Source organism: Podarcis muralis, chromosome 4 (genome assembly GCF_964188315.1).
Source record: "Podarcis muralis chromosome 4, rPodMur119.hap1.1, whole genome shotgun sequence".
Classification (NCBI taxonomy): domain Eukaryota; kingdom Metazoa; phylum Chordata; class Lepidosauria; order Squamata; family Lacertidae; genus Podarcis; species Podarcis muralis.
In genome coordinates, this window is record NC_135658.1 from 66,752,765 (window position 1) to 66,780,226 (window position 27,462).

Consider the following 27,462-nt stretch of genomic DNA (forward strand, 5'->3'; position numbering starts at 1 on the left):
TAGTTTTAAGGTAGTTAAATATGTTCTTAGCAGAGGTGATAAACCCCAAACATATTTGGTCAACCTGCTAGCTGCTACCTACCAGTTAACCCCTCTCCTTGCTTTGAGCAAATGTCAGATTCCGAAATTGTAGAATTGACAGGATAAACCACAAACTTATCATAACCATAACCCAATAATATTAGAACATTGCAATTCTATTAGTGGCATTAGCCAGACACGTTGTTGTAGAATAAATGTGTTGAGCTTTTAATATCTATCACCGCATATTATTACTACATAGTACATATCTCAATATACAAAAAAAAGCATTGTGTGTTTCACTTTGCAGTTGTTCCTTATTCTTAAACATGCCTAAAGCTCTATATGACACAGTTTGACATCCATGAATACATCACCTGAACATTTAAGAAACATTGGGAAAGTGCTGTGCTTTACCCTACCCCCACCCCCCAATATGGCAAAATGCACACTGTTGTAAACATAGTTAAACTTACATTTATTTAATGGTATCACATATTCACATTTAGATTGTATACAACATACGGCTTATTTCAGAAGGGGGCCACACAACCCCGGTAAACACAACTCTCCTCACATTTTTTTCACAACATGAATTAATACTGTACTGAAAATACTTAAGAGATTCTTGACCATTCTAATCAAGGCCTGCCTTCATCACCACCCCTCTGCTGCTGTTGTTGAAAATATAAAATTCCTTTGCTTTGCTCATTTAATAGATGTGCAGCATAATCCAAGCATGTCTTATATAAAATGGAGGGGATTCCTCCCCCAGCCTTCATGAATCCCCCTGCAATTAAGAGCCCTCTTAATTCTCCTTGAGTTTACATTTACTTTTACACATCGGTTTACATTGGGGGGGGGGGACAACATTTAGATGCTGTTTGTGTTTTCATCTGGACTCTGAGATTTAGGGTTTGCCATCCTCTTTTATGCAAAACATAAGCCATATGGCTTAATTAGGCCTATTAAGGAGATTCAAGGCTTTCAGACTCTTGTGTGTAAACTAGGGTGGGAAGAAGGAGAGGCACACATGGGAGGAGAAAAATGTAGTTTCCAGGGCTTTGGGAGTCATTTTGACTAAGAGCAGCAGGAGTGGAATTCAGGGCAGGGCAGGGCAGGCCCAGACTATTTAGTTATTTTAAAGGGTGAGAGCTATTATTATATTGGAGTCTCAAATCCATATGGAGGGAGGATCATACTTAAAAGAAATTTGTGAATGTTTACAATGCTAACTGTTGTTGCTAGACTATAGTAGAACAGTGAGTCAGGAACTCTGTTTCCCACCAGGCTGCCCTGCTTGGAACTCTTCCCCTTTCCCAGCAAACCTGCCTGGATGGAAGAAGGCTATGTCTCTCTCGGGGAAGTCTGTTGCTCTCTTCTTGGTCTCTCCAGTTAAATCTTTAAAAGTCTGAACTGTGGGAAGTTTGAAGGTAGACTTGCTACTTTTTGTAAAGGCTAAATTGTGGTTGAATGGGAGCCCAATCAGACCGTTGAGGGTAGCTACTCTACTTAACTGGCAATATAGGCACTGCTTAATGATCACATCAGACATAGGACAGGACTTGCCAGGGAAAAAATGCTTGCTTATAGAGGAACATAGGACAGGACTTGCCCATAGGGATTCTCAGTTTCTCTATAGGCAGACAGTATCCCATGTTTTACCAAAAAGTTTGTGTCTTATCAGGATGTTCTCCTGCAGAGGGATCCAAGAGAAGCTTTGTTTGTTTGTTTTTAAAAAAGTAAAAGTAAATAATCTTCCCAGTTCCCAGTTCACTAGCTGCCACTGGTTGGCAGGGGATATTCAGGCCAATTCTCCAGTGAAACATAGTTCAGGACAAAGTGGGTGCCAGGAATTCAGTGCAAGCTGCTATTATTGATATTATTCTGATCTGGGCATTGAGATGTGGTGCACAATGCCAAATGCTGAAAGACCTGCAAAATGGAAACATAAAGAATGTCAACGAGCTGTTGCAAAATACTAAGCTGACAAGTAAGTTTGCCAAGCAGTCCTCACTGCCTGCTGTTGTGACCACTATTGTCTCGATTGTCAATCCCATACAGGAATTGGAGTTACACTGCCAGGAAAAGGATATGACAAAACCTGAAAGCAGAATGGGGGGAAACCAACCATCATCGAAAAGGGAGTGAGTTAGCTTGTAAAAAAAGCTTTCCAGTATTAGAATCTCCTGCACAGCTAAGAATAGGAAGACGTGTCAGCGTGTCCCCTGTAAAATGTGTTGAGAATGTATAGAGGAAGCAAAGAAGTACTTTAAGAATTAGTACAGTACTGTGTTGACTTCACTGGGATCTGACAGAAATGGTCATTTTAAAAGAATTGTGAATCACCTCAATTTGGAAGTGCATCAGCAGGCAATAGAGCTGCACTGGGAGAAAAGCAGTGATAAACATCCATGGCTGAAAATACGGAAGACACAAAATGCAGAAAATATCAAATTCACAGTCACTTTGGCATGTGGGGAGCCTATTTCTGCATATCTGGTCCTTGATCACTCTTGCTACCAACCGCTTAGAGTGCCTTATGAATGATGAAAGACCTGATCGTGCAACTACCAGCATTTAATCCCTGTAGAGATCTTGTTTATTACAGAGAAGTGTTGGCAAGTATCAGTGCCACAGAACTAAAATGCAAATCTGATGAATGTTTGGCATTCAGTACTCCCATTGATGGCAGTGTCAGCAAACAGAAGATAACAAATGTATTAGTTGTAGAACTGCAATGACAAACGGAAATTGGAGAAATCTTTTCCTACTGATGCATTTGCCAGAGCAGAATAGGGCTAAAGGTTTGCTTGAAGCCCTGAAATAATGTAGTTTCTGGTGAACTACATGAAAGAAGCCCGGAAATAATGTAGTTCTGATGTCAAGAAACGGATGGAAATGACTGGAGAATCAGCAAACACAATGAAGAACTCTGGTCTTGGGAAACATTTAAGAGATCAGCACATTAGAGAAAGTTTGACTTTTTGGTGCTGTGCTCACTGATCAGACCTTGCTGCATCATCACCACTGTTCCAGAGCTATAGATCTGAAAGGCTAGCCTATTAGCTTGGAACACCTACTTCCACACATCAAAGAATAAAACAAATCTACTGGGTTCTGTCTTTCTTGCATCAAAACAATTTTTGCAAAATCATTATGCAGTGGCGTAGCGTGGGGGGTGCAGGGGGGGCCGGCCGCACCGGGCGCAACATCTGGGGCTTAGGGTTAGGGGGCGCAAATCCACGGGTTAGGGGGCGCAAATTACTTGCCTTGCCCCGGGTGCTGACAACCCACGCTACGCCACTGTCATTATGTATGGTTTATACAGCATCATATCCCCCTCATTAATAATAGTGTTGCTCAACCAGGCTAGTTGCCAGAAAGTCTGGGTAGATCTTAAGAAGAAGATAGAAAAGAAAAAGCAGAAGCCCATGGTCTTCTGAAGACATGGAATGATAAAACAAATTTGGCTAACAAAACAGGAATAGCTTAGATGTGCACCAGGTTCTACAATATTATCTGTAATGTGATAAGAGCATCTTTCCAGGCATACTTGCTTGTAGAGATTCAGCAATCAGAAAGCTACAGTTAATGAAGGAAGGTCCTTTCCCTGGAGATGTGAATCCAAATCCAAATTTAACTTCGCTGGTCATGGTGAAAGTGAAAGAATTGAAGATTTGTTAACAGTCAAAATGCATGTGCAATTTGTTTGGAAAGTGTGCAAGCAGCTGAACAATTTTTTTAGCAAAGCATCTTCTTTAAGAACAGGACCCTAAGCTGTCTGCTATCCAAGGTCTGCTATAAACATAGTTACTCACACAGCTTGTGAAGACAGGATTAATATTGTATGCTAGAATCTTTCTTGCATAGAAGAAGGAAGGGAACCATGGGAAGTAATTTCTAAAGTGCCCCCATTTCCCACATTGGAGTGATTTAGGATGTTCAGTGTCTCTGTATCTTCACTAGCTGTTTCCTATAAATTATAGCATGGTGCAATAATGTCTGGCAGCAATTGCAATTCTCTCACCACACAGTGCAAACTAAAAATAATTGTGTCCCTGCATAATGACACACAAACACAGGTAGTTAATGCATGGCCAAACCCAGCTCTGAATGGGCTTGGTACAGCCTGTTGTGATCCCCAACTGGCTGTTGTCCACTTTTTTTCAATCAAAGTCAGGAGACAATGTCAGCCTGCTCAGGAGATTTATGCTGAATGGATTATAAAAAAAAGAGAGTTCTGGACATTTTAGTTTCATTTTAAATGCCAAGTTTCTTTAAATTACAACAATTTACTATTAGAATATATGTTCCAAGACGTTTGCCTGGTTAAATCAATGTGTGTTTAATTATTTCAAGTGAAGATGAAAAATGCACTGTTGTATGATTTTTAAGTGCCCTTTTGTGTTCATTCCCCTGCCCTCTGTCACAGTGAAAATTCCTTTTAAAAAATCCCTGGATGACATCACTTTGGGTTAAAAAGGTTTTACTCTAAACTAAGCATGCTTAGAAATGCTGCCTTACTTTAGTGCAAAAAGCAAAACCATAAAGGTCTTTTCTTAAGCATGAGTGAAGGTGGGCAGGTAAGATAGAACCAGGGAGTCCCTTACATCATTTTGTTATTTCGTTTTTGTTGCAGGCTTGCTCATTTAAAATGGTGTAAGTAAGAAGTTAGCATCCTACCCGACAAAATGGGGGGGAAAGCCTTCAGGCCAATCTCTGAAAATGGTCGTGCTCTCTCTGCATATGTGCTAACCTGTTGCGCAAGTGCAAATGTACTACACTGATCTGACTCGGCTACTAGGACTGTCCCATCTATGCAGGTATTTCACAGAAAGGGGATGAGAATGCCTTATCAGTGGGTATTATGGGTCCAGAAGAGTGGAGTGTGGGACAGTGAAGATGGAGAGCTGGCTCTACTCTGGACCCTGTGGCTGTTTCCGTACAGTGTGAAGGACAAAATGGGGGACTGGCTCATTCTAGCAATAAATAACGATAATGATAATAACCCTGACTTTCTTCCAGAACCTGCACGTACGAAAAAAGTTTCCTCCCTCCGCAGTCTTCTGTACAAGGCTAACAAAGGAACAGGCTGATAATCTGATGAGGACTTGGATGCCTTCAACATTCATCTCTGAACAGTAGAAACCGAAAGGAACCCACATATAATGCAAGACCCTAAAAATGACAGTGCAGGTGTGGGCAGCCCTTCTGCTCTGCATTAAACCTTGCTCGCATGCTGTCAGTTTGTTCTCTGGTCACTGTCCGCCTCTCTGTGCAATTATGTACATTTGTTACTTACAGGAGCAAACAAACAAAACAAAACAAGCAGCAATGGCTACACAGATCTTGTGACCGTTTTCAGTCTCTGTGGTGCAGCCTATACATTCTCCTCGTGGCAGGGGTGGTTGCCATTGATGAAGCTGAACACGACCATCGATTGGTTGGAGCTCTTGAGGGACGCCATCCGCGTGGTGCTTCTGCTCTGGGACTTCATGAGCTTGCGGGCTTTGCAACATGAAAGCTGGTGGTTAAATTGTTTCCTGAAACTTTTGCTGAGCAGGTAGAGTGCAAAGGGGTTAATGCAAGAGTTGGCAAATGCCAGGATCCGAGCACAGAGAGAAGTGATAAAGTGCAGAATGGATGTGTCCACCTCGGAATAGTGGTACGATCGATATAAGTAGATGATGTGATTGGGCAGCCAACAGAAAGCGAAGATGCAGACGAAAACCAGCACTGTCTTGGCTAGGCGTTTTCGTGATTCCATCTGAAAAGAACAACATGGTCAACAACATTCAATAGAAGATGTGGAAACTATTTCAGTTTAACAGAGGACAGGGTAATTTTGTTCTGCACTGAGTTTAGCAATCTCTGAAATATAGTCATGCTTCTCCCACCCCTTCTAAAACTCCATTTTCTTTTGAAATAAATCCATTTGAAATATTAATAAAAATAATAAAAATAATTTATTATTTGTACCCCGCCCATCTGGCTGCGTTTCCCCAGCCACTCTGGGCTGCTTTCAACAGAGCATTAAAAACAGAATAAAACTTCAAACATTAAAAACTTCCCTAAACAGGGCTGCCTTCAGACGTCTTCTAAAAGTCAGATAGTTGTTTATTTCTTTGACATCTGATGGGAGGGCGTTCCACAGAGCAGGCACCACAATTTGTTTACAGTCCAGTCCTATCCATGTTTGCTTGACCCCGAGTTGAACGGGACTTACTTCCATGTAAGAATGCAAAGGATTGCAGCCCCATGGGCCTAGTTAAATGCATTATGACACCTTGCATACATACAGTGAAGTACAGCAGTAAAGATTTGCCATTATGGAACACCATATTTCATACCAAGAGCAAAGGAACATATTGCCCTATGGTTCTATCCATGTTTGTCCCATCATTGGTAACTTGATCTTTGTACAAATGTAAGGAGAGGGGAGCCTTGCTGCAGGGAGCAGAACTCCCACGTCATGGTTATGTGGGGAAAGTATCCTGTGGACAAGAAATGCATAAACATACTTTTCAGTGGTGTTTCCAGTTCAGTTAAATACAGAAAATGGGCACATCTAAGTCCTACCACAGCTTCCCATGCTCCCCAAAGCCACAAAAACTGAAGTATGCAAAGAGAACAAAGTGGAGATGTGAGGGAAAATCCTGTTCTTTGTTTTTGACAGTGCCAAAAATGAGAATCTTGAAAAGCAGAGTAAATGGCAATGCTGCTCCCACAATTCCTGCTCTTTGCTAGTGAGTTGGGGCAGCAGAACAAAGGATTTGCAGGAGCTGAAGTAGTCAATATGTGTGGACAAGGGAGGTACTTGGATCCTAATGTCCCTTCAAAACTGGGGCAGACACTCTTTTATATTCTGGTCCCAAGCCACAGATAGATACATGCAGAATACATCTAGAGAGCAGTGACTATATCTCACAAAATAATCAGTCAACAAGCTTAGCCTCTCAGAAAAGCAGCTATTCCACCTTGAAAGAGGGAAGCCAGCAACAGTACCGCCATTGTCATCTATCACTGTCACTTCAGATCTTTTATTCCTCTCAGTTGCATAGACTGAAAGGTATGGAGTTGACAACAGGTGATTGACACAGGCCTGCTGAGAAACAATTTTTTTTCAAAGATCAAACTAACAATTAAGTTCTGTGATAGACTTTTCTGTGAAGGCAAATCATATATACTTTATGGAGTGGAATCTTAACTTAATACTTGTTGCTCCTGCCACCTGCATGGACATTATGAAGGCAGAAGGTAATGCAATAAACAAGCAATACTTGTTTCTGAAAGAGACAAAAGGCACTGTCTGTCTGAAACTCAAAGGGGAAACCACTGTTTTACAGACTTAATCTTGGCTCCTGTTTCCCTTAGCTGGTGAGAAATATTGCTTCTCCTTTTTACTCTGCATATATTCAATGGTTATTGTCAGAGGTGCAGAAGAAAGAATAGAATCAAGCATGAGCAAGAAATACAAGAATAATGTTTCGTATAATTTAGAAAACATAAAGAGCATTAGCTGTTTTTGGAAAACACCCATAAGTTATTCAGTGTGATGCTTTTATTTCACCCCAATTTTTTCTAGTTAATGCACAATTTAAAATGCAATCCTATGCATGTTTACTCAGAGGTAAGGGCCAACTGTAGTCAATGGGGCTCACTCCCCAGTGAGTATATAGCAGGGGTGGGGATCCTGTGACCCTTCCAATGTTTGATGTTGGCAAAGGGCACTAGGATTTGTTATCCATATCCTTCTTGGAGGCACGAACCAATCAGGTGGACTGGATGGACATAAAGGTGCTGGTTATTGAGTCCTTCCCCAGAAATGTTATGTACCTAATCCTCACATCACTTTTCCACATGAATGTATTTATGGAATTGCTTTATAGAAACAGTCTTTGAACTCCAAATACTTAAAGTCATTAGAGCTGTAAAAAAAAACCAAGGACAAACGGGAAGGAACTGAGACTCACACTCATGAAATATACACAAAAGACAGGCTGCAATGTACCGTAATTTATCCATACCTCTTTGCTCAATGGATCCTTTGAAACACCTTTCTCTTTATTTGTAATGAAATGTCATTCCCAGTTTGGCTTTGGGTAGTTATTACTTGCAAACAAAATAAGACATACCTGCTTTCTGACATGGACATTTCCTTCCACCGGTAGGTTGTAAGCACTCCGTATCAGGTTTTTGGCAATGAAATAATAGTATACTGAAATAACAGACAGGGGAATTATGTAAAAGATGAGAAAGGAAGCCATGGATTGAATTTTTGGATGCAGCTCATTGGTCAGTGGGTAGGGTGTACAACTGATGAATGTTTTGTTAGTGCCTTTGTCATAGAAAGGTCGCAAGTCTGAGAACACAGCTTCAGGAATGGCAAGCAGCATAGATAAAATCCAGATCATGATAGCTTTCAAACAAATCTTCATCAGGGCGTGGGAAGCTTGAAGGTCCATTGGTCTCACTATAGCTCTATACCTAAGGACAAGAGAAATAATTATGTTACTAACCATAAGGATGAACCTACTGGCTCAAACATACCTTATTCACATGAGAAAATATGTTTGGTCATAAAAACTGGGTTATACTCTTCCCTTCCCCCCATTCCCAGTAATAATAATAATTTTATTATTTATACCCCACCCATCTAGCTGGGTTTCCCCAGCCACTCTGGGCAGCTTCCAACACACATAGAAACAGTGGATCTGAATCTGTGATGGTGAGGATTACCAAAGACTTGCCTGACATGGCTGATGGCTATTTTGAAAAACGTTAAACTCTTTTAGGAAAAATAGCTCAGCCTGCAAAATGATTGCCCATGACATTGATTCCTTTTCATTAATGTGGGCATTAATATGTATATAAATAGCATTCATAAGGGGCTCCTTTTGATGAGAACAGAAAGGAGGACAGCACATAACATTCAGAGTGACAGCAGCTGAAAGTGCCAGTCCATCTTGTGTTTGGTTTGGCTACATTTCCTGGAGGGATTTCTCCCTGTGCCCAGTGTTGCTAATTCTGTACCTCTTAGTACAAATCTACCATAGATTGGACAAAAGTCCCTCCTCTGCTGTCTTGCACTTTGCATCAGGGAGAAAAGCCTCCTTCGGTGCAGTGGAGGTTTCCTTCCTGATGCAAAGAGCAGCTTCAGGTGGGAGCGTAATTTTAATCTAGACCACAGTGGGATGGGGTGTTGAACTTCCCTTCCTTACCTTCTTACTTGACCCCTGTACAGCTGCTACTGACATTTTTTTAAAAAAGAAGGAACATGCATTTTAATTGCATTCAAACAATGAAAATCATATCTAATTTATCCCTTGTAATTGTGTCGTTTTTGCCTTAGTTCCCAAAGTTAATGACTGTATCATTCAAGAAGGCCAGAACTCCTGCTGAGAAAAGTCAAAATCCCTGTACCTTCATGTTGAATTAATATCCAATGTTTTCTGGAGGAGATGCTTCAGTGTTTGATACCACTTATGACGCACAAGATTTCACTGGGGGAATGGAAATCTGACTGATCTAGTTATTCAGGTGGAAGGGACAAGCATTATTGACATAAGAGAAAATATCCCAAGGGTTATCACATGGAAGATGGAGCAAGATTATTTTCTCCTGCTCTGGAGGGTAGGACTCGGACCAATGGATTCAAGTTACAAGAAAGTAGGTTCTCAGAAAGAACTTTCTGGTGGTAAGAGCTGTTCGACAATGCAGTGGACACCGTTGGGAGGTGGTGAACTCTCCTTCCCTGGAGGTTTTTAAGCAGAGGTTGGATGGCCATCTGCCATGGATGCTTTAGTTGAAATTCCTGCATTGCAGGGGGTTGGACTAGATGACCCTTGGGGTCCCTTCCAACTCTACAGTTCTATGATTCTTGCAGGCAGTAGGCAAAGAAACGCACAACACAGTTATGTCACATCACAGGATATCATTCTGAGCAGAAACCTAATGTTCTCCTGCAGTCTGTAGCTTTAGCCTATGAATGAAAAACAGCAGAATCTTTGAACTGATTAATCTCCACTGTGACTAGCAGACAGTGAGGCAGTTTGTTAGTTGGAACTGCTGGGTTTTGCTGTGGAATTGTTAAGGTATGAAAGCTTCTTTTCCCTCCAAGTGCTTGGAGGGAGGGCCTTCCTCATTCAGCAGCACTGTGGGAATGCAGAGTTTGTGACTATTGACCAAGCTGACTGAAGCTGATGCTTGTCCAACAACTTCTGCAGAACTTCAGGATCCCCATCTCTGGACTAGGGAACCAGTTCATCAGCTGCTACCACCAAACGATTCACTCACCTTTAATGGGCAGAATGATAGCTCACATTCCACGTGTTTGGAATTTATTCTCTTCCCTTACAGTATTATACCTTCCCAACCCAGGATGCAGCTCAATAAGACACTGAACAAGTGGTATTTTGCCAGTTGTTAATTAACGATGTATGGCTACACAAAATGTCATTTTTAGGGACTGCTACCATAAACACCTGAAGGACACGGGTGGCGCTGTGGGTAAAACCTCAGTGCCTAGGACTTGCCGATCGTATGGTCGGCGGTTCGAATCCCCGCGGCGGGGTGAGCTCCCATCGTTCGGTCCCAGCTCCTGCCCACCTAGCAGTTCGAAAGCACCTCTAAGTGCAAGTAGATAAATAGGGACCGCTTACTGGCGGGAAGGTAAACGGCGTTTCTGTGCATTGCGCTGGTGCTGGCTCGCCAGAGCAGCTTCGTCACGCTGGCCACGTGACCCAAAAGTGTCTTCGGACAGTGCTGGCTCCCGGCCTCTTAAGCGAGATGAGCACGCAACCCCAGAGTCGGTCACGACTGGCCCGTAAGGGCAGGGGTACCTTTACCTTTACCATAAACACCTGGATATATCCTTTCAGTTCATTGGGCTCCTTTACTATTTTATGATAAAACATGGCACTTAATTCCCCACCCCCAGTGCATTCCTATTTTTGTTCAAATCAACTAATTTATGTAAACAATTATCTGTGGTGTCAAATTGCATGTGTGTGGAACAAATCTCATTTGTGTTTGCTCTAGAAGGCTGTTACTATTTGATCAAGATAAGCACATTCTTAAGAAAATTAATGGGAGTGGGAGAGTCAAGCACTCATTCAATGTCTCCCCTGGGGCATAAAAGTGTTTAACTTTGGCTCGATCATACTCACTGCTGCTTAATCCAGATTTTTAATTTTAATTCAGTGGGGAGACTTCTGTTGTTTGTACACTTCCCAACTGAGCCAAAAAGGTTAAAAAGCAATTATGTTATTGCTTGATGTGTAATTACTGAATAAAAGGTAAAGGTACCCCTGCCCGTACGGGCCAGTCTTGACAGACTCTGGGGTTGTGCGCCCATCTCACTTAAGAGGCCGGGGGCCAGCGCTGTCCAGAGACACTTCCGGGTCACGTGGCCAGCGTGACAAAGCTGCATCTGGCGAGCCAGCGCAGCACACGGAAACGCCGTTTACCTTCCCGCCAGTAAGCGGTCCCTAATTATCTACTTGCACCCGGGGGTGCTTTCGAACTGCTAGGTTGGCAGGCGCTGGGACCGAACAACGGGAGCGCACCCCGCCGCGGGGATTCGAACCGCCGACCTTTCGATCAGCAAGCCCTAGGCGCTGAGGCTTTTACCCACAGCGCCACCCACGTCCCTGTAATTACTGAATAGCTGCTTTTAAAAAATAAAATAGCTGTGCTTTCTGCCTTGCTCTCCCTCCCATTTAGTAGATTATTTGCTATGTGTGTGCATTTCGTATGGAAGCCCAGAATTAACAAACATGTTCATTGACCAGCAGAAAGGAATATGATGATCTACGCATAAGCACCTTCAATAGCAACATTTGGCCCAGGACTGGTCTGTTAAGTTGAAGGGACCTGTGTGCAGCAGTTGTTGGTAAGGCAGGGGTGCTTACTTGACCTCCCATCACTGCTGTCCCTGTGGTGTACTGGGAGAGCAAAGAGAAAGAGCAAGGCAGCAGCAAGATTGGTGTGGTGCAAACACACCAGGAGAAACACTGGATTGGCTCTGCCAATGTGTTTCCACCACACCAACCTCACCACCACTTCACTTGCCCTCCTGGTACACCATGGTCAGGTAAGCAGCAGCATCCTACCCATTGCTACTGCCTGTGTACAAGATGAATAGTGGAAGCCCTAGATTGATCAAGTATCAATCATAAGCATCAAGTTTCTTCTGCCTATTTCCACACTCCTCCGCAATGGGGCAAATCCACTCAGCTCATCAATACTAACCACAAATTGTCTGAAAGACCACAGTGTATGGGTGGTTAGATTTTAACAACCTTTAATCAGTTCTCCTGAATTAGATAAGGTTTTTTTGTGTGTTCAGTGCTTTTGTACTAGTCAGACAATTGGTTCAATTACTTAAAAAGTCTTTCTCCAGAACTCTAGCTGAGATGCAGGCAGTGGCGTAGCGTGGGTTGTCAGCACCCGGGGCAAGGCAAGTAATTTGCGCCCCCTAACCCATGGATTTGCGCCCCCTAACCCATGGATTTGCGCCCCCTAACCTGTCGATTTGCCCTAACCCCAGATGTTGCACCCGGTGCGGCCAGGCCCCCCTGCACCCCCCACGCTACCCCACTGGATGCAGGTGGACAGTATGGGGATGACCCTTATAAGAAATATTCAGAAACCTCTGCAATAGCTACTGTTTAGCTCAGAGGAAACATGAGCAAAAAGGCTGCTTTGGTAATATAAACTTACCCAGTTCCTGAGTCAATTCTGTCCTGCACCTCTTTCAGTTAATATCACATCCTAAATGCATGTTAATAGCTGCTCTTTGCTGTGGTAGTTTCAGAAATCAGTCAGATATCTGGGAGTTAACATCAACTGAGTGAAACGTTTGGACGTGGTCTGTTCCCAGCCAAACATACAAATAACCAAATAAAACAATAATACATCCCAGGTTGTAGTATGATTTTGGGATAATAGAATTTTGGAGACATGCTGAATTTTTACAACGCATCTTAAAAAGATCCAGCAGTTCATCTTCAGTTAGCCACTACCTACAAGTATGATTGTTTGTCTTGGCACTGATTTTGAAACTGAGGGTGGATTTGCATGGGTGGACAGTAATATAAGCTAGTCTGAATCCACCTCCAACCACTTTCTTCCTACAAGGAAAATTATGGTTGCAATCACCTCAGGGTGAAAGCAACAGTGGTTGCCAAAATCAGCTTGTAGAAAAGAGAAAAATGCCCAGGTGAGTCACTCTGGAAGTTGATGGCTTAAGTGAGTACGTTCCTAGTTACCTGGACCAAGACAAAGAAGTTGCTATAGTAACTGATTTAGTTCACAGTGACATAAAGCGTAGCTAGTCAGGAATGACGATGGGCAAATACGGAGCTGGAGAAACTTATAGTAGATAGAGAAGTGTAATTGCTGGAATCCTTGCAGAGGCTAACAAAGAACATTATGAGAAACCTTCAACCAAGCACTGTACTTACAGATAAGCAGCCCAAACTCATCTGAAATGTTTCATGTGATATGCTGTACAACCTTTGAAGCTACACTTCTGGTTCTGTTCCCTAGTTCCATGTGCATGTTTTTATTATTTACCATCAGAATTTATGGCCACTGAAATCCCTGATATAGATGCATTGAGATGGTAACTAATTGGTGGGATTTACTTGGGAAACCAGCAGAGACATCACCTTGCCAACAAAGGTCCGTATAGTTAAAGCCATGGTTTTCCAGTAGTGATGTATGGAAGTGAAAGCTGGACCATAAAGAAGGCTGATCGCCGAAGAATTGATGCTTTTGAATTATGGTGCTGGAGGAGACTCTTGAGAGTCCTATGGACTGCAAGAAGATCAAACGCATCCATTCTTAAGGAAATCAGCCCTGAGTGCTCACTGGAAGGACAGATCGTGAAGCTGAGGCTCCAATACTTTGGCCACCTCATGAGAAGAGAAGACTCCCTGGAAAAGACCCTGATGTTGGGAAAGATGGAGGGCACAAGGAGAAGGGGACGACAGAAGACGAGATGGTTGGACAGTGTTCTTGAAGCTACAAACATGAGTCTGACCAAAGTGCGGGAGGCAGTGGAAGACAGGAGTGCCTGGCGTGCTCTGGTCCATGTGGTCACAAAGAGTCGGACACGACTAAACGACTAAACAACAGCACTTGGGAAACCATATTTGGGTACTGAAGAACCCTATTTTCCCCTGGCATCCTGCTAAATAAAGCAAATTCCAACACTAGCATTCATGGGGCTTCATTTTTATATAAATAATAATAATCTAAAACTTAAGACAGATTATTTGAGTTATGAATCTCAAAGGACTCACAACCCTTAGAATATCCCAAAGAACATTAGGAATCGTGAGAAGCTACTAGTGAATATGATATATCTTGAAACATTTATCATGAAACATTCTCCCCGAGGAGAAATAGAATATCTGAAGAAAAATGCAGCAAATATCAAGCCGGGAACCAGGATGCCTCTGTCCAATGTGTGAGACCCTGCTCTCTTCCAGTGTTTCATGTGTGCAGACACACATCCCTAAAGAGACAGAGAGATGGACAGAAATATGCCACTCCACATAGTGGTAATGCCAAGATTACTGCCTTGCAGCAAGAGCCCATTTAGCAAGGCTGCTCTTCTCTCTAGCATATTTAGGTAAAGGTAAAGGGACCCCTGACCATTAGGTCCAGTCGTGACCGACTCTGGGGTTGCGGCGCTCATCTCGCTTTATTGGCCGAGGGAGCCGGCGTACAGCTTCCGGGTCATGTGGCCAGCATGACTAAGCCGCTTCTGGCGAACCAGAGCAGCGCACGGAAATGCCGTTTACCTTCCCGCTGGAGCGGTACCTATTTATCTACTTGCACTTTGACATGCTTTCGAACTGCTAGGTGGGCAGGAGCAGGGACCGAGCAACGGGAGTTCACCCCGTCACGGGGATTCGAACCGCCGACCTTCTGATCAGCAAGCCCTAGGCTCTGTGGTTTAACCCACAGCGCCATTTAGCAGAGTGATTAATCCAATCTCAGTCCCAAGCAATGTCAGCTAATAAGTGCAGCAAATGTTCTGCACAGAACCCACAAACAAGTGGCCTCTCAAAACTCACAGTCCAACATTATCAGCAATTAATATCCAGGACTCAACGTCCTGCTCTTTTTCAAAGTTCAGACACAGGTTCCCTTGGAGATGGCTTGAGTTGGCCTCAATTAAAAAAAATATGTAATCTATTCAGTAAATCTATTAATATTATTCTTGTAGGACCTTAGCAGAAGCAGGGTGTTCATCTGCCCGTGTGCTTTTTTGTGTGTGTATGCTATTTAAAGAAAGATTGTACTACTAGAAATTCTACAGATTGGAAGTTGCTGCCATGATAAATGCTTTTTTCCAGGTTACTGTTTACCTGGAAAGGCAAGAACACAGTGGAAGACTGATGCAGGTATGCAGTTATAAACATTATGATCCAAATGTTTCCTAGAACAGGAGAGTGGGCTACAAACATTTGCATTACTGGAGAGAAATGTCATCTTGAGCGATGTCGCATATAAAAATATATCCCTGCGAACGGAAAAGAACTACTTGTGACTTCGTCAAGTTCCTTATTTATTTGATCGTACAGACCCTTCTCATCCAGTACAGCCACCGCTATCAGCTGATAATACAGGATAACCTTATGGTGAGTTTGGTCCAGATTTCCTCGTGCTTTGAAAAGTACAAAAGTTTGGAAGAATGGATGCCCTCTTTCAGAATATTTTTAAAAATATTATAGTATGAGGAATTCGTGAGCAGGATTTGAGATATGAGCAACAGAAGTAATTAGGTTATAATATTGTAGTTGTAGGGACGCAGGTGGTGCTGTGGGTTAAACGACAGAGCCTAGGACTTGCCAATCAGAAGGTCACGGTTCAAATCCCCACGACGGGGTGAGTTCCCGTTGCTCGGTCCCAGCTCCTGCCAACCTAGCAGTTCGAAAGCACGTCAAAGTGCAAGTAGATAAATAGGTACCGCTCCGGCGGGAAGGTAAATGGCACTTCCGTGCACTGCTCTGGTTCACCAGAAGTGGCTTAGTCATGCTGGCCACATGACCTGGAAGCTGTACGCTGGCTCCCTCAGCCAATAAGGCGAGATGAGCGCCGCAACCCCAGAGTCGGTGACGACTGGACCTAATGGTCAGGGGTCCCTTTACCTTTACCAATTGTAGTTGTGATTTAATAGATAGAAGATAGGGTGCAGCAAAAGGAAGGGGAGAACAACTCCATGGAAAACGGGCAAGAAGTTGGTAAAAATAAGAGAAAACAATGGGACAGAGCGATGGGGAAATTTCTGGAGCAACAATGGGATATCAGCTTCACCCAAGTCTCATGCTCTACCAACTGAGCTACATGCAGTAATTTAAGCAAGTGAAGTTCTTTCAGTGTTTCTAATTTGAATTCTGTGGACATCTTTGAATTCCTTTCACCCTTCAAAAGGTCTGCTGCCGATGACCATCCAATCATGAGTGCCCACAAACATGGTGCAGGATGTGGACACTGAATATCAAAAACAGTATCTTGCAGAAATGCTTGCCTGAAGCCTGCCACCAGGATGCAAAAGAATTTTGTTTGGCCTGCATTTTTAAGCAAGCTGACTTAATTCACACCTCCTAGAGGTGATATACAGAACTAGCCTGCAGGTTTTACACTTCTCCGAATTTTGAAATGCAGCACTTGGCTCAAGGAAATGTACCCAAATGTGTAAGGCATGTGCATTTTGGGATAAAATGCTTTAGAAATGCATACATGAAGGGGGGGAATCCACACTGAAATAAATATTTAGTGATAAAATGCAAAATATTTATTTAAATTCATATTTAAATCTGAAATTTTGTATGGATCCCCCTATGCAAGACCGTTTTTAGTATACAAATATCAGTATAGTATAAAACAATACATAACACGTAACAAAGAAACAAAAGATAAGTGTCCATCATATTGTAGTATTGTAATATTTTGTAATAATTTTAATTTTTTCCAATGTTTAGTCCTTGGGGCCTTTTCTCCAGGGAAGTCTGTGTGTAGAGGGTTACAAACGAATTTTTAAGAATTATATATTTAAGTGTGCAACAATGTAAAAATGAGATGGTAGCACCTTACGAAGAAACGCATGCTAGGTAGACACATCCTTACGGGTAACTGCCACATGTCAGCTGCTCATGTTTTGTAGATCCTTATTTTCACCACCCCTCGTATTTCTAGCTCTTTTTGGCCAGAAATCATTAATTTCTATAATTATAGGGTTATTATTTCATAAGCGGCTCAGGGAGCACAATGTTCAACAATCTGATGTGTTTCCATTCACTCTGTCAGTGGGCTGCTGCAGTATGCCCTGTGCTATTTAAAGCCTTTTCAGAGGGATTATTTCCCTTAATGACTTAACTGCTAGTGATTTATTTTGATATGTCATTTTCTTACGCAGAACATAGACAGATGCGCTGAAAAGGAAATTCGGCCTATGTTCCCAGTTGGAGCTGGAGAGAATACAAAGCACAGAAAACTGCCCACTGCTGCCAGGATTGATCTAAGCAAGAATCAGAGTTCATAACGAGGTACAATTATACAGAATGAGAGCTGCAGATTCATTGAGGCATTTATGCAGGGAACTGTGTGAAACAGCATTTAGGCTTGCCTTTATCTTCCTCTGCCCTGTGATTGGTCCTTCTGTTCTCAGGAACTACCGATCAGCAAGGACCAGGGGTGCCAACTTGAATAATCGATCATCAACTTGGTGGGGAAGGGGTTGGCTCCCTCAAATATGTTATTAGGGGTGAAGCAAAGGGACTTTGGTCCCTAGGAGTTGGCTCCTATGGTGAGGACTGTGATATATGGTCTGGTAATTTGGAGGTAGAGTTCAGATCCTTTCTTCCATGCCGCTAACTCAGGAGGTAATCCTAATCTCCAATCAGTTGTGGTCTGATAGAGCAGCGCAGCCAGTGTCAAATTCACAGCCCAGGTTTCATAGAATTGTAGAGTTTGAAGGGATACTGAGGATCATGTAACCCAGAGATGGCCAAACTTGGCCCTCCAGCTGTTTTGGGACTACAATTCCCATCATCCCTGACCACTGATCCTGTTAGCTAGGGATGATGGGAGTCGTAGTCCCAAAACAGCTGGAGGGCCAAGTTTGGCCATCACTGATTCTAACCCCACCCCCTGCAATGCAGGAAAATGCAGCTGTCCCATATGGGTATTGAACTGCAACCTTGATGTTATCAGCACCATGCTCTAACCAGCAAAGCAAAAAGGCCCAACAGGGACTGCTGCTGTCACATAATGGCAGTAGGGTCCACACAGGATCCAGCAGATTCTGCACCACCTTACTCCCTTTTTGAGGGACTGTGCTGGCTGCTGCCATCAGGGCTGCTGCCACAGATTGCTTCTACCTGGCCAATATTTGGGCATTTGGTGTGCTCTTGTGTGGTGGAGCTGTTTTGCCAGTGGTCAAGCTCTCCTGCTGATGGGGGAAAGGCAGAAGAATACACAGTGGAATCCTTCACCTATAGTAGGTATAATCTTCATCACAAAGTTATTCTCAAGATCTCGCATAGGTAAACTCGGCCCTCCAGATGTTTGGGGACTACAATTCCCATCATCCCTGACCACTGGTCCTGTTAGCTAGGGGTGATGGGAGTTGTAGTCCCAAAACATCTGGAGGGTTGAGTTTACCTATGCCTGCTCAAGATGCTCAAGAGCAGATGTAGAGAAGTGGCTAAAGAATCTGAGGTTTTGGGGTAAATGTAATAATATAATAATGTAGTAGTAGGCATGTTCTATGACAACCCCAGTCTTAAATTATGTCCTTTTGCACAGCCTCCTGAGCAAGCCAGTGATGAAATAGCCAACACAGAAGCCCCTTACTGCTGTCCCACCACCTGCTGAAACACAGGGAGCATTGGTGAGTGATAGGACCTTCTCAGTGGTGGCACCGCATCTTTGGAAAGGCCTTTCCTCCAAGATGGCTCTGATGTTGACGTTGTTTACCTTTTGATGATGGTTAAAGACACATCTCCTTTGCCCTGGTCTTTAATATGCTTCTTTTGCTATCACTTGCTGTTTATCTGTATCTTGTTCAGTTTTAGCTGTTGTTATATATTCCTTATGTAATATTGTCGTTTGTGCACAAGGCATTATTAATTTGCACTTTTTTCTACTGTTGGGTTTTATTTTGCACTTAAAGCTTTGTTCTACTGTATGTGTATCCTGCCTCGGGACCATTTGATGAAGGGAGGAATTATAAATCAAATTTATAATAATATTGATGCTAATGCCACCACTCATCATCATCATCTTTCTCCAGCTGGTATATTTTATGAGGAACGAGACAATGTGTTGCAATTCCATTCAGTACTTATCTGGTGCAGTGAAGCTCCAGCTCATAATCAGGATTGATAGGCACCTACAAACAACACCCGGTGCCCATATAATTGTACCTGTTTCTCATTCTTAAATATATATTTTTCCTTCCTAGCTAGCTGCAACCTCTGCAGCCCTTTGGCTGACCTCACCAAATGCCCTTTGCTTTGGTCATGGATAAACGTGCTGCTCAAAACAGCTCTGAGTTTGCTGCACTTGAACCATCTGCTCTCACTCAGCATCTCTGGCTGTTTGCACTGCATGGTGGAGATGGGCAGGGGAGCTGAAGAAATGCGCACTGTAAACAGGGATGTAATGAAGTCTTCTGCTGTATTGACAGAGTGGCAAGCAACCCAGGATGTTTAAGATTCTGTGGATTCATCATATCTAGCTATACACACACACAAGGCACAGAGTACGATAGGCCCTATTCAGAAGCAATCTCCAGGAAACAACTTTCTAGGAAAGCAGTCCAGCTGCCTTTCTAATTACAGTGGTACCCCTGGTTACGTACTCAATTCGTTCCAGAGGTCCATTCTTAACCTGAAACTGTTCTTAACCTGAAGCCCCACTTTAGCTAATGGGGCCTCCTGCTGCAGCCGCGCCGCCGGAGCACGATTTCTGTTCTCATCCTGAAGCAAAGTTCTTAACCCGAGGTACTATTTCTGGGTTAGCAGAGTCTGTAACTTGAAGCGTATGTAACCTGAAGTGTATGTAACCCAAGGTACCACTGTATTGTGTATGCACACATAGGAGAGACTGAGGTTTGGTGTTTTGTATTGCTTTGTTTTATAGGAGGGTATTTGCCCAAGAAGTTTTGATGGCTTTTGGTAGACTGTTCATATTACTCATACCCTCCAACATTTCTCCAGTGAAATTAGGGACATCCTATCCATACCTTCCAACATTCCTCTGATGAAAATAGGGGAATAGTCTAGAAGAAGAAAAGCCAGAATTCACCAGGAACACCTTCCTCATTCTCTTAAAATGCCAATGGCACCCACCTGGGAAATGCCGGAACTGAGTTCAGGTGAGTGCCATGTGAAAAAAATCCTGAGGGTTGGGGCAGCCTATTCCATATCCTCCAACATTTCTCTGATGCAAATAGGGATGTCCTAAGAAAAAGTGGGACATTCCAGGATCAAATCAGAAACCGGGATGGCTTCTGTAGATCTGGGATTCTACCTGGAAAATAGAGACACTTGGAGGGTCTGTTACTGCCAGTGGCGTAGCATGGGTTGTCAGCACCCGGGGCAAGGCAAGTAATTTGCGCCCCCTAACCCGTGGATTTGCGCCCCCTAACCCGTGGATTTGCCCTAACCCCAGATGTTGCGCCCGGTGCGGCCGCCCCCCCCCTGCACCCCCCACGCTACACCACTGGTTACTGCATTTATATATCACCTTATTTCCACTGAGCTCAGTGCAGTGTGCATGGTTTTTTTCTGCTTTTGCTTTCACCACAGCCCTGTGAGGTGGGTTAAGCAGAGAGAGTGCACCTGGTCCAAGGTCAACCAATGAGCTTCACTGCCAAGTTCTGGTCTGATAGGCCAACAGTTTGAACCCTGCCAATGTACTGCACTGCCTTGGTGGAGGGTGATGTCATGCTTTGCCTACCTGCCGAGCTGATTCCCCCAGCTGAACGTATACATGTGGGTTGTAGTTTCCCACATGTGCTGTATACATGCAACACATGCACAGAGCGGCAGATTAGCAATGGAGACCTTAAAAAAAAAAAAAAAACCCTGGGGAATTAATAACTATTCTTGTAATTCAGAAGCAGGAAGCAATCAAATTGGTATCAGCTTGAAAAGGCAAACTCCTAGACATTTTTACAGCTTCACAATATTGATTCTCTGCTGTGTGTCCACTACGAAACAGGTGGTCTGTGCCATGGGCTATTACACTTGCTAAGAGGTGAGAGGGTGACTGAGTTCATGCACCGCTGCTCCCTCCTGATCAGGTAACCACCGTTTTTCATGTTGACACAGTACAAAGCATTTATCTGTCAGGACTCCGGGGGGGTTCTTGTGCAAAGCTGGGTGTTCAAAGCCTGAACAATGCTCTCTGGATGGGCTCTGTACCTCTCTCAGAAATCTTAATCAGCACCATTTGGGCACTAGATGTTGGCAAAATGTATTCCTTCCCTCTCCCCACATCCCGATAAATTATTGGCCTCACAGCACTTGAAACGCTTCAGATACTGGAAGTATCTGGTAGAATACTGAAAGGGTTATCTGTCCCGAACCTTCTAACAGTCAGTATCATTGGATGCCCATGAGTTCTAGCCTTATGAAGGAGAAAAGGCTCCTCCCAGGTAAATGCTGCAGATCCTTTACTGCAACTCTCTGCCCTACTCCCAAGCCAGGCTTAGTAAAGGTAAAGGACCCCTGACCATTGGGTCCAGTCATGACGGACTCTGGGGCTGCAACGCTCATCTCGCTTTATTGGCCGAGGGAGCCAGCGTACAGCTTCCAGGTCATGTGGCCAGCAAGACTAAACCGCTTCTGGCGAACCAGAGCAGTGCACGGAAATGCCGTTTACCTTCCCGCCGGAGCGGTACCTATTTATCTACTTGCACTTTGATATGCTTTCGAACTGCTAGGTTGGCAGGAGCAGGACCGAGCAACGGGAGCTCACCCCGTCACGGGGATTCAAACTGCCGACCTTCTGATCGGCAAGTCCTAGGCTCTGTGGTTTAACCACCCACGGCCCTCAAGCCAGGCTTACAACACTGATAAATATTGCTCCTGCAGATCCTGCTGCCCAGATCCCATGAACCCAACATTCCTGCTCCAGTACATCACTGGAGCTATGGGTGTTTTTGATAATACCTTTAGCCATTTTTGCTTCAGATGTCGGTTGCACATCTACTCATCTTAATTTCCCTGGCTTTCCTTTAGTTTTAACAGTGGAATATTAATGGGGAGGGGCTGTCGCTCAGTGGTAGAGCATCTGCTTTGTGCGCAAGAGGTCCCAGGTTTCACCCCCAGCATCTCTCCCAGAAGCTGGGAGAAATCCTTCTCTGAAATCCTTGCGAGCCATTGCTGGTGACTGTAGACAATACTGATCTAGGTGGTCTGAGGCTTTTGAGGTATGAGTGTGTGTTTGTTTGTTTGTTTTTAACAATGGTGTATAAATTTTATAGGGATGTGGGTGGCGCTGTGGGTTAAACCACAGTGCCTAGGACTTGCTGATCAGAAGGTCGGTGGTTTGAATCCCCATGACGGGGTGAGTTCCCGTTGCTCAGCCCTGCTCCTGCCAACCTAGCAGTTCAAAAGCACATCAACTGCAAGTAGATAAATAGGTACCGCTCCGGCGGGAAGGTAAACGGCGTTTCCGTGCGCTGCTCTGGTTCGCCAGAAGTGGCTTAGTCATGCTGGCCGCATGACCCGGAAGCTGTACGCCGGTTCCCTCGGCCAGTAAAGCGAGATGAGCGCCGCAACCCCAGAGTCCGTCATGACTGGACCTAATGGTCAGGGGTCCCTTTACCTTTACTTATAAATTTTATGAAATTGAATGAATGAATGAATGAATGAGCCAATGGTCTGACTCAGTTAATACAGGATTTTACAGCTCCTCTCATCTTTCCCTTTACATATTTCTTTCCTGGAATGAAAAGTTGAATCTCTTAGCTTTTTTTCCTCATGTGAAGTATATGCTTTGCTCATTTGCCTCTAGGATGATCCATGCACAAAAAGTGGTTTTAGCGCATGTCCTATCCTTTTGGATAATTCTTTGCATGCAGAATAAGGTGCCTGTAAGGGGGAGGAACCCCTTTATCCATCCCTCAGGTGGGGGTGCATGCACCATTGCTGACAGTTCTCTGACAACACGGATCACCCACAGGAGAGGGGAGCTTTCTTTCCACCTCTGGCCTTGGACTACCCACCTTCTGTCAAGGCTGTGCCAGGCAACCTTGCTGAACTTTCACCATTTAAAAACAAATATCCTAAGGGAATCTCCGCCTCCTGGAATACAAGAATCTGTTTGATTCACAAGTCGTTTTTGAGATGCAAGAGCCATGACAGGATGTCTGCAGCTCACATGCTAAGATTATGCAGAGCCCAGTTTTAAAAACAAGAAAAAGACAGTAGCATTCTTCTGTGAGTCTTTAGGAAGGAAGCGACTTCTGATGACAGCCCTTCAAAATATCATAGCTGAAACCCTCTCACAGCCTCCTCCTCCCCATGCTAACTCCTGTCAATGGAGCTGCTTAACAGAGTTTGCTGGAATACAATGCTGCCTGCTGGCCATGCTGAATGGAGCTGATGGGAGCTGGGGTCCAACAGTGGGAGGTCCACAGGTTGCTCGCCCCTATCCTACAGATTTAATACACACAGCCAGACCACTGTACCACAAGCAAAGAACAGGCAGATATCCCCCCAAACAGATAACTCAGGATGAGTAATTGAGCAAACAAACCAAGTCAGTTGCAACAGTAAAGGCAGATGAGACAGCAATAGAACCATAGACTTGTAGAGATGGAAGGGACCCTGAGGATCATCTAGTCCAGTGTTTCCCAACCTTGGGCCTCCAGCTGTTTTTGGACTACAACTCCCATCATCCCTAGCTAGCAAGACCAGTGGTCAGGGATGATGGGAATTGTAGTTCAAAAACAGCTGGAGGCCCAAGGTTGGGAAACACTGAATTCTAGTCCAACCCCCTGCAATGCAGGAATATGCAGCTGTCCCATATAGGGATGGAACCTGCAACCTGGCCATGATTGGCACCAGGCTGTAACAAACTGAGCTGTGTTCCTGTGAAGATCCTATTCTAGGGTATTCAGTAATATATAGTGCAATCCTATGCATGCCTATTCAGAAATACAGGTAAGTACTATTCAGGAATAATTTCTACAATTATTGTTTCATTGAACATGCCTTTATTATTGTTGTGTAGCAAAGGGCTCACTTATTTGCCGTGTGTGTATGTATGCAGAATGCCGGGTTGGTTGTGGCAGTGAATGAGAGGGCAATTCATTTTTTTACTAGGGAAATGCTCAGTGAGGTTCATAACATAGTGTTGTTTCTGTTCATTCAGTAAAACTCACCCTGTTTGTAGAAAGACCTTGCTAGCTATAGAATTGTGCAGACCTCATTATCTGCAAAGTTCTGTCATAGACAACAGGTCTGTGTAGGAAATCTCCAGTATAGATCACACGAGGGGATTTTACAGTCTGCAGAATCAATAAAGGCGTTTGGCACATAAAGTCTGCTACATTTCATTTTGCAACATACATTCTGAATGCTTGTAGAAATAGGGTTTAACAATGTACTAAAGGTTTTAGCTGTTTCCTCTATGAACAGTTTTATCATCAGGTTCCTAAAATGTAGAGGAAAGCAATTTGCAGAAAGATAGATAACTGCAACTCTATAACTTTCCACTCAACACCTGTTAACTGTAATGGATTCTAAATCAATTTATGTGGAAGGAAATAGCCCAAATGAAATGAAATAACTGATGAAATAACATGGGTGTAATTATGGTATGAATAATGACATCCCAGTTCCCTTGACCCATATTTGTTTTTAATTTTTTCCCCACTGAATTTTTTTAAAAAGCACAAAATAAAAATAGTTTAATTAGGGCTAAGCATATTAAGAACACTGAAGGTGAAGGGCACAGCAAGTTTTCATTTTGGGAAAGATAGCTATTTTGTCATGTCTCACCCATATAGCTTTAGGTACAGATTTTAAGCAACCCATTATTATTATTTTGGCTCTTTATTGTAAACTTTTCAGAGGGAGGAGAAAGACATAACTTCAACCATACTCCCAAACCAAATTTGATTCTTGGGTTTTTAACACACCATACTATATGAACCTCAAGAAGACTTTTAGGCACAGCTGCTTACCTGTCAGCAGAGAGAGCCATGAGGGTGAAGACGGACACCCCCACCGAAGTCAGCTGTATGAAAGGGATAAGTTTACATCCAACCCGACCAAACAGCCATTCAGCAGACAGGTACCTGCTGGCATCCACAGGAACACAGGTGAGCAAAAGAAGCAAATCTCCAAAAGCCAAGCTTGAGATGAACAAGTTGGGGACGTTCCTCATGGACTTCACGGTGCAGAAGATTTTGATGAGCGTAACATTGCCGACGAGTCCTATCAAGATGATGATCCCATAAATGGTCGGAATTGCATACAGGAACCGATAGTAAAACAAGTCCTCATCCAGGAAGGACAGATTTGCATGTTGAGCAGAAGAGGTGTTGCAAAGAATGAAGCCATCCAACTCCACATCTAGCATAACGCAGTCCTCAGAAGACATGGTCAAGTTTTGGCGTACCAAAAAAATGCTTGCCTGATTATTATTTTTACCCCAAAAAGAAAAGAAAAAGAAAAAAGCTTCATAGATTCTTTCGAGTCGATTTCGTCCCTTAGTGGTGATTGGCAGAAATCTAATATGTGACGTGACTGATCATAGAAGGAAACACATGCACGAGAAGAAACCCAGCCCATTCAAAAGAAGGAAGCATCAGCATAGCTTCTGTTTCAAAACTTCTCCTGTTCATGAGGCCTGGGAATAAGTACTTCCCCAGTTTGCAAAGACTGAGCAGTGGTCTACACAAAGCCGTCCATAGTCCATTACCAACACTCCTAGTGAGGTTTCAGTATCGAAACAAAGGGGTTGCATTTTGCAAGAACTTTTGGTAGCTGCTGCTCTTTCCAGCCCTTTCAGATCCTGCACGTGCAGGCTGCGTTTGCAGCAAAGGTGAGGAGCAGCTCCTTTAAACACTCAAATCCTAGAGGCAGGATCTCTGGGACGTCAGCTCTCTCCCTGCTTCGCACCATAGCAAGCTTCCTTCTGTGAGTACAGTAGATATATAGGAAAGTGCAGTCTTTTTCTGGGGGATGTCAGCCACCTACTGGACAATTTCATCACTGCCCAATGAAATGTGTTTTGAAATATACTCTTGAATCCCTGTAACGTATTTTTTGTTGGGATTGTTCTTATGTAGGAGGCACAAGTTTAAAGTCTCACACTGTTCCTTACTACATTTGGTTTTGAGGAAGAGAGAAAAAAGGCATCTTCAACAATTCAAGAGAGCTAGAATTCTGCACCAACAGTCTCAAGATACTTGAACAATTTGCTCTGTTTCATCCAAGATTTTGTTAGAATCAATTATACAAATTGTGTCTATTTGCCTATAGGCTGTAACCTTGTTCACACGTACCTAGGAGTCATCATTACTGGACACAATGGGATGTTCTTTCCAGTAAACATATATGGGTTTGAGTTGTGTATCTATTTAATTTGAACAGTACTGGATTCTTGTGGATTCCCAGTTGCGTGGTAGGGGTGAGGGAGATTTTCTGCAGAAATGCTAAGGATGTGTTCAGTATATGGGTGTATCTGAAATTCTCCTTATCTGAATTTCTTCCTGTGTTTCAGAGGTCTGAAATACCAGCACTTATTTCTATACAGAACAGACACGTTAGGTATTCTCCAATGTTCTGGGATGCACAATCTGCTGATGTGTTCCATAGGATCACAGGCAGCTACCTTACATTATATTATGTTATGTTAGATCCTTGGGTCCACCTAGCTTAAGCGCTCTCCAAGGTTTCACACAGGAAGTCTATCCCAGCCATACCTAGACATGCCAGAGATTGAAGCACGGACCTTTGACACACAGTCCTTCCATTCACTGATACCTTGCAGCTACTCTCACAACTAATGTTAATGTGTGTATTAATAAATTACATTGGTACTCTGCCCCTCCTCCAAAATGGAGCTCAGGGTGACAGACACCATACAATAATACAATAAATCAGGGCTACCCAATGTGATGTTTTTGGACTACTTATCCCTGACTATTGACCAGGCTTTCTGGGACTGTTGGAAGTTGAAGACTAGCAAGATCTGGAGGGTACCACATTGGATACGCCTTCAATAAATCACACAACATTTGAAGACCTCATTAAAAGCACAGTAAAGTCTCATACCAAACTAAACTTGAAGGCCCTCAATGAATAAATATTTTAATGTTCTGCCTGAACATAGCCAAGGTAGAGGACTGCCTGATTTCACCTGTGAGAGAGTTCCATAAATACCCCCCTAACC

At 43.4% G+C, this 27,462-nt stretch overlaps 1 protein-coding gene across 1 annotated transcript; it reads right to left on the bottom strand.

The window, feature by feature from the left end:
- Positions 1 to 251: 251 nt before the first annotated feature.
- On the bottom strand, positions 252 to 26,318 carry GRPR (gastrin releasing peptide receptor). The gene is made up of 3 exons (XM_028727614.2): positions 25,247 to 26,318; positions 8,160 to 8,511; positions 252 to 5,791 (listed from the first exon to the last, which is right to left on the bottom strand). The coding sequence occupies exons 1-3, from the start codon at positions 25,663 to 25,665 to the stop codon at positions 5,405 to 5,407; spliced, it is 1,158 nt and encodes a 385-aa protein (XP_028583447.1). The 5' UTR covers positions 25,666 to 26,318; the 3' UTR covers positions 252 to 5,404.
- Between the last annotated feature and the right edge of the window lie 1,144 nt (positions 26,319 to 27,462).